Consider the following 12,762-nt stretch of genomic DNA (forward strand, 5'->3'; position numbering starts at 1 on the left):
TCCCTCCCACCTCCAACCAGGCTCAGAGCTGAGGAGTGGACTCAGGGACCCTGAGCATTAACTCAGCTTCAGAAGTTCAAATGCAGCCGGTCCTTCACAAAATTTGGGAGGGTGAAGATGGATGGGGGTGGATAAAAAGCAGTTCCCATGCCAGCTTTGGTGAGGGTTTGCGCCACAGAATTGTGAGGCTCCCAGAGGGAGATGTGGGATTGAATGAGTAAGAGCAGGGGTGATAAATCGGGATCTATAGGCAATACAGTAGATCAGTAAGGGTTTCTGACTCTCGGTAGATTGACGACAACAACAACCACTACTAAAAAATAATAATTCTGTGCCACAGCTAGACTTGTGATGATCATTTATCTCTCAGCCTCAGTGTTCCTTACCTGTAAAATATAGAGTATTAAATGGTTGCTGTTGTGCAATTCTGCTGGCTGGTTTTAGTGTTTTATACAGTGGTACCTCTGGTTACGTACTTAATTCGTTCCAGAGGTCCGTTCTTAACCTGAAACTGTTCTTAACCTGAAGCACCACTTTAGCTAATGGGGCCTCCTGCTGCTGCCACACCGCTGCCATGTGATTTCTGTTCTCATCCTGAAGCAAAGTTCTTAACCTGAGGTACTATTTCTGGGTTAGTGGAGTCTGTAACCTGAAGCATATGTAACCCGAAGCGTATGTAACCCAAGGTACCACTGTATTAGATTCCATGACCTGAAGTTACTCAGAGATTTCTAATTTGATACATGCATGAAATAGATGGGAGTTTGCTTACACTATAATAATTCTGCTAGTCTTTAAGGTGCTGCAAGACCTTGTTTTTCCTTCAAGTTACTAGCCTGACTATCCCTCCAAAAACAGAACTATCCTGTGTCCCTAACTTTCATTATCCACTATCACTGCACAAAACATCGCAGTACACTTTCAAGCCAGTTTCCAGACTGCCTAACTGTTGTGTTGCCCATTTTCTGAAATGTTAAGGTTTCTTAGTGCAGAAATCTAGTTCTGTGGATAACAGTGGCTTGAGGAAGGAGGTTAAGAACCACAATTTTTTTAGGAGTTAATGTTGTTTATTGTGGGCGAAAACTAAGAGAGAGGAGGAGACTGGAGCTCAAGAGTTCTTTAGGAAAGCTAAGGTGTACCCTGTTAGAGAGGAGTGGAAAGGGAAACAGAATGGGCAGAGAACAAGCGAAACAGACTAGAAGCCAGGACTCCTGAGTTCTTTGTACCTATCGACTGAATCACTCACAGAGATGCATGTGCTGCTGTTGCTTCCAGATGGCGTTTATTATTATTATTAATAATAATAATAATTTTTATTTATGCCCCGCCCTCCCCAGCCAAGGCCGGGCTCAGAGCAGCTTACGAGCAATAATAAAAACAAGTTGAATGATTACAACTTAAATACAACATTAAAATACTGAAACATTAAAATATTAAAATGTAGCCTCCTTGCAGGAGGAGAAGAAAAAGAAAAAAGAAAGAGAGGGAGGGAGGGAATCAAACTGGCTCCAAGCCAAAGGCCAGGTTGAACAACTCTGTCTTACAGGCCCTGCGGAAAGAAATCAGATCCTGCAGGGCCCTGGTCTCATGAGGCAGAGCATTCCACCAGACCGGAGCCAGTGTTGAAAAGGCCCTGGCTCTGGTTGAAGCCAATCTTAACTTCCTTAGGGCCCAGGACCATTATTATTAGCTGCCCCCCTCCATTTAGACAAAGGGGTTTGGGTTGCTACAGGAGTTTGGCCCAGTGCCCTGAACGGTGCAGTCGCTGGAGGCCACTTTGCAGAGGTCGCAGTGGCAGCTGACAGCCACAGGGTACGTGAAGATCGGATCGACACCTGCTGGGCATCCGCGCAGCAGCATGGTCTCGTAGCGGACCTCCCTGTAGGTGCAGACTCTCTGGTTGAAGACGATTCGCTCATCCTTCAGCAACATCTCCTGTAAAGGAAGTCACCGGGCAGGGAGGAAAATAAAGGGAAGTTATAGACATGTCTGACTCGCCCTTGCTAACATAGGAGGAGCAGGGCAGCAACCAAAATGAAAAACCTGACGGGGAACTTCGTAAACTTTGAGTTCTTTTCTTCTTCTTTTTAAAGTATATTTATTAAATTTTCAAAAATTATACAACAAAGACAAAAATACAAAAATACAAAAACTTAACAACACGTATAATTTCATTCACTTATTTTCTTTTAACTTATTTCTCGGACCTCCTCATACCTCCCCTTTTTGTATTCCAATTCAAATTATTCATTTAGCAAACCTCACCCTTAATTTTCACTTAATTTTACACCTTTCTTTCTTTTTATTTTTCCCCAACTTTGAGTTCTTTTCTAACCATCAAGCAGTGTATAAATTTCACGAAACAAATCAACCTTTAACATTGCCACACTTAACATATTTCTATCCCTCCTGTCTTCCCAGAAAGCCAAGGTGGTTTACATGATTCTCCCCCTTTTCCCCCTCACAACAACTAGGTCAAGCTGAGAGTGAGTTTTGATGTTTTATCGTGTTTTTAATATTCTGTTGGGAGTCGCCCAGAGTGGCTGGGGAGGCCCAGCCAGATGGGCAGGGTATAAATAATATATTATTATTAGTGCCTGGCCAGAGGCCACCCAATGAGCTTCAAGACTGAGTGGGGATTTGAACCCAGGTTTCCCCAATACAACACCCTTAACTGACACACTGGCTCAGCCTTCTTCTGATATGGGCCTGGCCTTGAGTGCACATTTGAATTCCATCCTGTTGTTGGAAGAATGGCAGATGAAGGTGATGGACTATATGGAATTGGCAGAAGTGACTGGCAGAATCCGAGACCAGGGAGAAGAAATGGTGGAAGAAGACTGGAAGAAATTTAAAGACTATCTACAGAAATACTGTAAAATTAATGAATGTTAAAATGATGTTGGACTGAAAATAAGTGGTTTTGGTATTAAGGCTATTAAGAATATGTAAATATAGATAGTTATTTGGATGAAAATATATAGTTCTAATAGGTTAAGATTATAGAGTAAAGACAAATGAAAGAGGGTAAGAATTTGCTGAAAGGACTTTGTAAACAGGAATACAAAAGGGGAGGTGTGAGGAGGTCAAGGAAATAAGCAAATGAACTTAAAGATATTGAAAAATGGATTATTTATTTTTAAGATATTTTTCTTTCTTCTTTCTCTTTTTTATTTTTTAACTACCGGTTTTCTAGGTTTCTTTTTTGGTAACTTTCTTATTAGCTCTTGTTCTTTTTTCTTTTTTCTTTTTTGTATGTGTAATAGTTGGTTTATAAAAAAAACAACCTTATGTTTTGTATGTTTCGTGTAAAATCTTAATAAATATTTTATTTTAAAAAAAATGAATTCCATCCTGTTGTGCCTCTCTCCTCACTGAGCAGAGCAGGCATGGAACAGGTTGGCACAGGGATGGGCTCCCAACGCCTGCCGCATCCTGCAGGTACAGAGATCCTCAGAACAGGCCATTCTTAGAGACAGATGTGTTCTTTCCCCCATAAGTCAACCTTTCCCAACTTCACTCCAGAAGTTCTGGCTTGCTACTCCCTTCAGCCCTGCCCTCTGGCCGCGGCTGAGCCAAATGTAAGTAGCAACCCCAAACACAGATGGTGAGGCATAGTAAGGTAAAGGACCCCTGGACGGTTAAGTCCAGTCAAAGGCGACTATGGGGTTGCGGCACTCATCTCACTTTCAAGCCGAGGGAGCCGCCGTTTATCCATAGACAGCTTTCCGGGTCATGTGGCCAGCAGGACTAAACCGCTTCTGGCAGAATGGGACACCCTGACGGAAACCAGAGCACACGGAAACGCCGCTTAACTTCCCGCCACAGCGGTACCTAGGTATTTATCTACTTGCACTGGCGTGCTTTTGAACTGCTCATTTGGCAGGAGCTAGGACAGAGCAATGGGAGCTCACCCCGTCATGGGGATTCGAACTGCTGACCTGATCGGCAAGCCCAAGAGGCTCAGTGGTTTAGATCACAACGCCACCCGCGTCCTTTTACCTTTTTTTTTTGTTGTTGTTTTGAGGCATAGTGCCAGCGAAAAATCTCATCTGCCCTTTTCTTAGCACTGCTTTTTGGAGGGCATAGTGACATGCTTACTCACTTTGGGGTTCAGTGCTAAAGCCCCAAAAAAGGAGTGCACCTGTGTGCCTTCTAATTTTCAAGAAAGACGTTTGTCAATCGTGTAGACCAGGGATAGGGAACTTTAGGCTCAGGCCCTGAATGGAACCTTCTGGGCCTCTCTTCCTCAGTGCCTTTCCCTGGTCTCCACAACCTCCTCAAGTGGCTTAGGGCTCTTGTATTTACGGGACCGCCTCTCCTGGTATGCCCCGCAGAGGACCTTAAGGTCCATGAATAACCATAGTTTGGAGGTCCCGGGCCCTAAGGAAAACTATCCTCCACCAGGGCCTTTTCAGTGATGGCTCCGACCTGGTGGAATGCTCTGTCCCATGAGACTAGGGCCCTGCAGGATTTAACCTCCTTCCGTTGGGCCTGTAAGACAGAGCTATTCCGCCTGGCCTTTAATTTGAATTCAGCCTGATCTTTTATTTCCCTTCTCTTCCCTCTCCCTCCCCTTTTATGAAGATCACCCGCTCTGAGACCCCACAGCTAATTCTCCCCTGGCCTCCTCGCTGGCCCAAGTAGGACTAATTCAGCCATCTAGCCCTGGTGACTAATGCTTATTAGATGGATTTTCCCCAAATTGATTTCTGAACTTTGAGTTTTATTGTTATTCATGTTTTTATACTGTGTTTTATGCTGCTTCTACGATTAAGTGTTTTAAATTTGTTGTTAGCCGCCCTGAGCCCGGTTTTCTGAACCGGGAAGGGCGGGGAATAAATAAAAATTGATTTATTATTTAAGTGCCTTCAGCTGTTAAAATGTCCACCACAGAGCTGGCAGGCGAGCTTTCATCAGCTTGCCCAATCGGATGCACCTGATGCCAAGACCGATGGGAGCTGGAGTGCCAGCGCCACCTGGTGGGCTGCCTTGAATTAGCAACATGTGGTCCGCTCAGGTCAATAATGCATAATTCTGAGCTTCAAATGGGTGCCTGGCTTCCTAGAATGGCATTCCCCATTCCCCCGCTTCACAACACCCCACATATGCCCACAAGCGCGCACATACAAACCCTGGTCTCGCAGTAGCCACTGCAGATGGTGGTGGTGATGGGCATGCAGACGAGGCAGTCTTCTTTCTCGGCCGAGATGGTGACATTGATGGGGCGGCAGGCGGGGGTGTTGCTGGCGATGCCCGCGATGCTCCTGCGGCTGGCGGTGGGGGTAGCCACCAGCAGGAAGAAGGCTGCCAGCAAGAGGATCTTTCCCTGGTTGTAAAAGGAGGGAGAGGTGAGAAGCAGGGATTGAGGAGTCTGAGAGTGAGGCTAGTCTGATGTCTATACCAGGTGTTGGTGAAATTGTTGCCATGGTGGTTTTAAGGGGTTGGGTGGGCCGTTCGCAACCCGCAGCGTTCGCAACCCGCGCCTGCACATGCACGGGTTGCGATTCGCGCTTCTGTGCATGCGCGACTGCCAAAACCCAGAAGTAACCTGTTCTGGTACTTCCGGGTTTCGGTGGTCTGCAACCCGAAAAAACGCAACCTGAAACGGCTGTAACCCAAGGTATGACTATAGTACAGGAGAACAATCCTGAAGCCATTTTGACTCTCCCAAATAAGCTTTCCAATTGACTTTTTGACTCTAGGGGCTTGCACCTCCCTTTTCAAATACAGTTTGGGAAGTATCTGCTAAGCTGAGCACACTATCAATACAGTGGTGCCTCGCAAGACGAAATTAATTCGTTCCGCAAGTTTTTTCTTCTTGCGAGTTTTTCGTCTTGCGAAGCACGGTTTCCCATAGGAATGCATTGAAAATCAATTAATGCGTTCCTATGGAAACCGCTTGCCAGGCTGGCGGTGCGGAGAAGGGCTTTTCTCCCCACCGCAAGCCTTCAGGACAGGTACGGGAACAGAGGGGAAGGGGCGCAGCGCTTCTCCTCTGTTCCCGGGGCTTGCGGTGGGAGGAGGGTTTTTCCTCCCCACCGCCAACATTCAGAACAGCATTCTGAATGTTGGCGGTGGGAAGGAAAACCCTCCTCCCACCGCAAGTCTTCAGGACAGCCATCCGAAGGCTGGCGCGGGGAGAAGGGCTTTCCGCCCCACCGCCAGGCTTCGGAGGAGCCTTCCGAAGGCTGGCGCGGGGAGAAGGGCTTTCCGCCCCACCGCCAGCCTTCGGAGGAGCCTTCCGAAGGCTGGCGCGGGGAGAAGGGCTTTCCGCCCCACCGCCAGCCTTCGGAGTAGGTCCGAGGACAGTGGGGAAGACACGCTGCGCTTCCCCGCTGTCCCGGAGATTTCCCTATGGGCTTTCGTCTTGCGAAGGAAGCCCATAGGGAAATTTGTTTTGCGAAGCGCCTCCAAAACGGAAAACCCTTTCGTCTAGCGGGTTTTCCGTCTTGCGAGGCGTTCGTCTTGCGGGGCACCACTGTACGTGTAAGAGATTCAGGAACTAAGTACTTACTATCATAAAGGAATGGTAAGGCTACTGATTTTCTCCTACTGATAGTGAACCCACTTAAGGACTCTATACAGGCTCTGTAATCCCCCATAAGGCAGTGTTGTCCAAACTTAGGTCTCCATCAGTTTTTGGACTACAATTCCCATCATCCCTCACCACTGGTCTTGCTAGCTAGGGATGGTGGAAGTTGTTGTTCAAAACTAAATGGCGACCTAAGTTTGGGAAACCTTGCCATAAGGGAAAGGGAGCAGTTTTTCTGATAACACAACCAATTACCGTATTTTTTGCTCCATAGGACGCACTTTTTCCCTCTTAAAAACTAAGGGGAGAAGTCTGTGCGTCCTATGGAGCGAATGCAGGGGGGCAGGGAATTGCTTCCTGAGCATTTTCCCTCAACAAAAAATTGTAATTCTGTAAACCTTAAGATTCCCTTAGCCCTGCTAGTGTCTTTTTCACAATATATTTTCACTATATCCCTGTTTAGGGAAGTTTTTAATATTTAATGCTGTATTGTTTTTAAAACTCGATTGGGAGCCGCCCAGAGTGGCTGGGAAAACTCAGCCAGATGGGCCGGGTATAAATAAATTATTGTTATTATTATTATTATTATTATTATTATTATTATTATTATTATTATTATTATTATTATTTAGCATGCCCTCCAACATCTCCCCAATGAAAATAGGAATATTATTATTATTATTATTATTATTATTATTATTATTATTATTATTTTATACCTTGCCCAGCCACTCTGAGTGGCTTCCAACACGTATAAAAACATTTTTAAAAAATTAAACATTAAAAAACTTCCCTAAACGGGGCTGCCTTCAGATGTCTTCTAAAGGTTGTATAGTTACTTATCTCCTTGGCTTGGGGGTGGGGGTGGTCACGTACCTCCATACTCTACAATATTTATTCAATGAAAATAGGGACGTCCCAAGGAAAAGCGGGACATTCCAAGATCAAATGAGACACCAGGACAGCTTCTGCAACTCTGGGAAATAGGGGCACTTGGAGGGTTTGCCCGTAGCTTGTACGATACCCTTGCTGCCGTCGCTCTCCCTGAAATGCTTAACCCATCTTGCATTCGAAAGACCCAAGCAGTAACCATTGCATTGCAACCTCAATAAACAGTCCATGCTATTCTAAAGTTGCTTCCCCCAGCGGCGAATGAGCAAGAACCGCACGCTGATCCCATGTTCTGCTTGAGTGGGCGCCTTATTCGTTTACACCTACCTGGATCAACTTCATCTCGTCTCCTGGGCTGGCCTGGATCGGAGTACCTCCGCCCCCTACCTTGCACCTCCTTTTATAAGGTCTTCCCCCGCCCATCACCCAACCCACAGAAGCCTCAAGGACAAAGGGGGCTGTGGGGATATCTGGTTGCCAAGCAGGTTGCAGCATCAAACGACGCCAAAAAGGCACTTTCACTGTTCTCTTGGGAAGTGCCGTTTTTCGGCACTTTCCATTCAGCCAATAACAGCACCCTCCAACATTTCTCCGATGAAAATAAGGGATGTCCAATCGTACCCTCCAACATTTCTCCAATGAAAAATAGGGGCGTCCTAAGGAAAGGAATCAAATATTCCAGGATCAGATCAGAAACCAGGTTGGTTTCTGTAAATCCGGGACCGTCCCTGGAAAATAGGGACACTTGCAGTAGGACTGCCATACGTCCAGGATTTCAAAGGCCAATTTCCGAAATGTGGCGCTTTGTCCTGCATCTTAGGCAAGGCAACAGAAAATTCACGTTTTTTGGGTGGCGTTTTTGTAAGGGAAAAGCTAAATAATTTTCGGGTTTTCTTTTAAGAAGCTCAGCAATTTCGGTGGTAATTAATAATAATAATAATAATAAAGCTCATTCTAAAAGAAAACCCCAGGCTGTCCTGGTTTTTACATTCTGAAATATGGCAACCTTAACTTGGAGGGTCTCAGAGCCTTAAAAGCCATGACAATGTGATATGATGCCCAAAGTGCCTGAAGGCTCCAAGGTGGGCTTCAGCCCTGACAGTCCTTTTGCCCATTCCCTGGGGTCCGGGTCAACCTCCCCCTGCCTGCTGGGGGCACTTCCAGAGTCTAATCCCAGCCGTTTCCCGTTTCCCACTCATTCCTCCTCCCTCTCTAACTGGTCCTGCCAAGGTGTCTCCACAGGGCTCATGTCCAGGGGTGGAGCAAGGTGGGGACGGGGTGGTGGTGGACTGCCCCGGGTGTCATCACTGAGGGGGTGACATTTGGCACGCCGCACATCTGTCAGGGGAAGAGGGGACTTGCGCCGCTTCGCCAGCGGCCTTCCTCCTTCATTTAGACATGGAGGAGGCAGGCAGGCAGGCACGGAGATGACAGGAAGAAGAAGAAGAAGAGTTTGGATTTGATATCCCGCTTTATCACTACTCGAAGGAGTCGCAAAGTGGCTAACACTCTCCTTTCCCTTCCTCCCCCACAACCAACACTCTGTGAGGTGAGTGGGGCTGAGAGACTTCAGAAAAGTGTGACTAGCCCAAGGTCAACCAGCAGCTGCATGTGAAGGAGCCGGGAATCGAACCGGGTTCACCAGATTACGAGTCCTCCCTCAAAAAGCTCAACTTTGGCCAACCCTTCCCTTAAAAAATTTCACCAACTCCTGGCAATGATGACAATGGGTAGATCACACCCAGTACAGTGGACGCTCGGGTTGCGAACGCGATCCGTGCGGGAGGCATGTTCGCAACCCACAGCGTTCGCAACCAGCAACCTGCGCATGCACAGGTCGCGATTCGGTGCTTCTGTGCATGCGCAAAGCAAGATTTAGCACTTCTGTGCATGCGCAAGTGCCGAAACCCGGAAGTAACCCGTTCCAGTACTTCCGGGTTCGGCACATTGCGCAACTCAAATTCGCGCAACCCGAAGCATCTGTAACCTGAGGTATGACTGTATTTTTATACTGTGAGTAGATCGCAGTCTCTTGGGAGTCTATACTGTGAGTAGATCGCCGTCTCTTGGGAGTCTAGATTTCAATGGGGGGTGGGGGGTGACAAGAAATTTTCCACACCGGGTACCACCTGACCTTGCTACGCCACTGCTCATGACAGACAAAAGCTCAGCAGGTTAACAGCAGGTTCTAGGCCCAGGGCCAGTCGAAAACATTTAGTTTCCTGAAGCAGTGCCACAAATTCCACCTGTCCTACAATACATATAGTACCTCAGGCCAGCCACGTTTTATTGGTGCCTGAGGAAGCAAATCCCACAACCCCCCTCCCTGCTCTCTGGCAATAAATATACAGTTATAATAATGCCTCCCTTATTATTTATTATTTTTTGAATTTATATACCGCCCTATACCCGGAGGTCTCGAGGCGGTTCACAGAATTAAATCAAAATATAAAACCACAAAATAGATAAACAACAACAACACAATACCCTCCCCAAACCCCACATTTTCCCTGAAACGTATGTTTGTACAGTGCTTTAAATTTGGGCTAAAGTGCTGGAATGTATAATTTTGACCATCCAGAAAAAGCTGAAATTTTCAGCAGAGTACATTATTCTGAACTATATACCTATTGTGTGGAACAACAAAAATAGATTCTATGCGCTCTAATGGTAGCCAAGAGACTGATATTGATGAACTGGAAGGATAAATATATGATCCCCTTTAATAAATGGATTGACAACATGATAACACTCACAACTAATGAATAGACTGCTTACAGATGTAGACCTTTTTTGGATAAATATGACAATACAGTGGTGCCTCGGGTTACATACGCTTCAGGTTACAGACTCTGCTAACCCAGAAATAGTGCTTCAGGTTAAGAACTTTGCTTCAGGATGAGAACAGAAATCATGCTCCGGCGGCGTGGCAGCAGCAGGAGGCCCTATTAGCTAAAGTGGTGCTTCAGGTTAAGAACAGTTTCAGATTAAGAACGGACCTCCGGAATGAATCAAGTACTTAACCCAAGGTACCACTGTATATGGAATGAGTTTATGCAAAATGTAGCAGGCTATTACTATTTACATATGTATTAGGATAATAATATCAAATTTATATAAGAATGTATGGGTTAAGGCATTTCTCATATACCGTATTTTTCGCCCTATAGGACGCACTTTTCCCCCTCCAAAAATGAAGGGGAAATCTGTGTGCGTCCTATGGGGCGAATACAGGCTTTCGCTGAAGCTTGGAGGAAGCTTTCAGGAAGCTATCAGCAAGCCTGGGGAGCCCTGCGGGAGTGCCCGCGGGGCTCCCCACGCTGCGGATAGCAGCCTGCCGCCTGGCACGCAGGATGCCCTGAAGCAGAGCGCCCCACGCGCCAGGCAGACATCGGCCAGCCCCACAAGCTTGGGGGACAGCAGGGAGGCGCAGCACTGCCATCCCGCTGTTCCCCGACCTGGTTTGGGGGGGGAAATAAAGGGGGGAAATCCTTTATTCCCCCCCCAAAAAAAATTAGGTGCGTCCTATGGGACGAAAAATACGGTATTGTAAATACAGTGGTACCTTGGTTCTTGAGCTTAATCCATTCCAGGAGTCCATTCGACTCCCGAAACCGTTCGAAAATCAAGGCACAGCTTCCGATTGGCTGCAGGAGCTTCCTGCACTCAAGCGAAAGCTGCATTGGACTTTTAGCTTCCAAAAAAGTTCGCAAACCAGAACACTTCCAGGTTTGTGGCATTTGGGAGCCGATTTGTTTGGGAGCAAAGCCGTTCGAGTACTAAGGTACCACTGTATATTGCTTCTTTCTACACATTTTCTAGACCCCCCCCTTTCCCCCCCCTTTGCATCACTTTATTTCTTCATATTTGAAACCTTCTCAATAAAAATTTAATTTATAAAGTTACAAGAAGTTAAATCGCAAAAGAAACCCCAAAACCTGTTGCCTCTTCAGGGCACCCAAGATCAGCTACCTCACTCTGCCTATTGGTGGGGACAGTCCTGTTTAGGCCTGAGATAGGGATCAAATTAATCCTGGGGGTGCTGGTGGATAATTAAAAAACAACAACTAATTTCATACCCCACAAGTGTTCTGGAAAAAAACAGGACATATTGGAGGTAATGTAATCTGCATTTCAAGATGAAATCAACAGTTTTCATCTCCTGCTGCCAGCAGTAACAAAAAACAAATGAAGTGGCTAGAGATTTTTCCCTAGGCCATGGGTTCCTATTTCTTGTCCAAGGCCATTAGCTCTGGGCTACACCAGGTGTGTTGCTAGGTGACAAATCCCTGCTTCCTTTGACACATCCCTTCTACCTGAGTGGTGTCCTTGAAGCCAATCCTCGCCATGGCGGAAAGAGTAGGAAGACAGCAGCTTGCCTTGAAAATCAGCCAAGTGCCAACTAGGCTTGAGCTTGGTTTCCTAAGAGACATGAGCCCATTGGGATGCAAGCAGTTCAATTCTGCTCGGTGCTGGGCTGAGACCCCCTTAACAGAGATGAGCTGATAGTCATTGACGATGGGCTTTTTCCACGAAGAGATCAAAGGACGTTGGCAATGCCAGGTGGGAATTGGGATCACGAATTTTAAGGATAAAATTTATAGAGTGAGTTTACTTATACGCCATAAAAAGGTAAAGGGGTAAAGGGACCCCTGACCTTTAGGTCTTGTTGTGGCCGATTCTGGGGTTGCGGTGCTCATCTCACTTTATTGGCCGAGGGAGGTGGCGTACAGCTTCTGGGTCGTGTAGCCAGCATGACTAAGCCACTTCTGGCGAACCAGAGCAGCGCAGGGAAACGCATTTACCTTGCTGCCGGAGTGGTACCTATTTATCTACTTGCACTTTGACGTGCTTTTGAACTGCTAGGTTGGCAGGAGCAGGGACCGAGTAACGGGAGCTCACCCCATCGCGGGGATTCGAACCGCCGACCTTCTGATCGGCAAGTCCTAGGCTCTGCGGTTTAACCCACAGCGCCACCCGCGTCCCCACTTATACACCATATCCTCCAACATTTCTATGATGAAAATAGTGACGTCCCATTTCATGAAACCTTACACATCTTATTGGATGGCCCCAGCTACTCTGGGCAGCTTCCAATATACCTCGGGTTAAGTACTTAATTCGTTCCGGAGGTACATTCTTAACCTGAAACTGTACTTAACCTGAAGCACCACTTTAGCTAATGGGGCCTCCTGCTGCCCCTCGCTGCCAGAGCACGGGTTACAGACACTTCAGGTTACAGACTCTACTAACCCAGAAATAGTACCTCGGGTTAAGAACTTTGCTTCAGGATGAGAACAGAAATCGTGCGGTGGTGGCGCAGTGGCAGCGGGAGG

At 46.7% G+C, this 12,762-nt stretch overlaps 1 protein-coding gene across 2 annotated transcripts; it reads right to left on the minus strand.

Moving 5' to 3' along the window:
* Positions 1-1,476: 1,476 nt before the first annotated feature.
* On the minus strand, positions 1,477-11,828 carry LOC309516049 (lutropin subunit beta-like). 2 transcript variants are annotated; one of them, XM_082194550.1, is made up of 3 exons: positions 11,743-11,828; positions 5,135-5,329; positions 1,477-1,935 (listed from the first exon to the last, which is right to left on the minus strand). In XM_082194550.1, exons 1-3 carry the CDS (start codon positions 11,773-11,775, stop codon positions 1,705-1,707), a joined length of 459 nt encoding a protein of 152 aa, XP_082050676.1. In that variant the 5' UTR covers positions 11,776-11,828; the 3' UTR covers positions 1,477-1,704. The 2 variants fall into 2 exon arrangements, with proteins under 2 accessions (XP_082050676.1, XP_082050675.1); XM_082194549.1 differs by lacking the exon at positions 11,743-11,828 and adding an exon at positions 7,754-7,823.
* Positions 11,829-12,762: the final 934 nt, after the last annotated feature.

This window comes from Podarcis vaucheri (genome assembly GCF_965113315.1).
Source record: "Podarcis vaucheri genome assembly, chromosome: 13".
NCBI lineage: Eukaryota > Metazoa > Chordata > Lepidosauria > Squamata > Lacertidae > Podarcis > Podarcis vaucheri.

Excerpts from the sequence above, each read along its gene's own strand:
- LOC309516049 (XM_082194550.1), bottom strand. The coding sequence starts at position 11,775 with ATGGCGAGGATTGGCTTCAAGGACACCACTCAG. Across the intron at positions 5,330-11,742 it reads GCTTCAAGGACACCACTCAG|GGAAAGATCCTCTTGCTGGC; the intron begins GTAGAAGGGATG and ends TTTTACAACCAG. Across the intron at positions 1,936-5,134 it reads GTGGCTACTGCGAGACCAGG|GAGATGTTGCTGAAGGATGA; the intron begins GTTTGTATGTGC and ends CTTCCTTTACAG.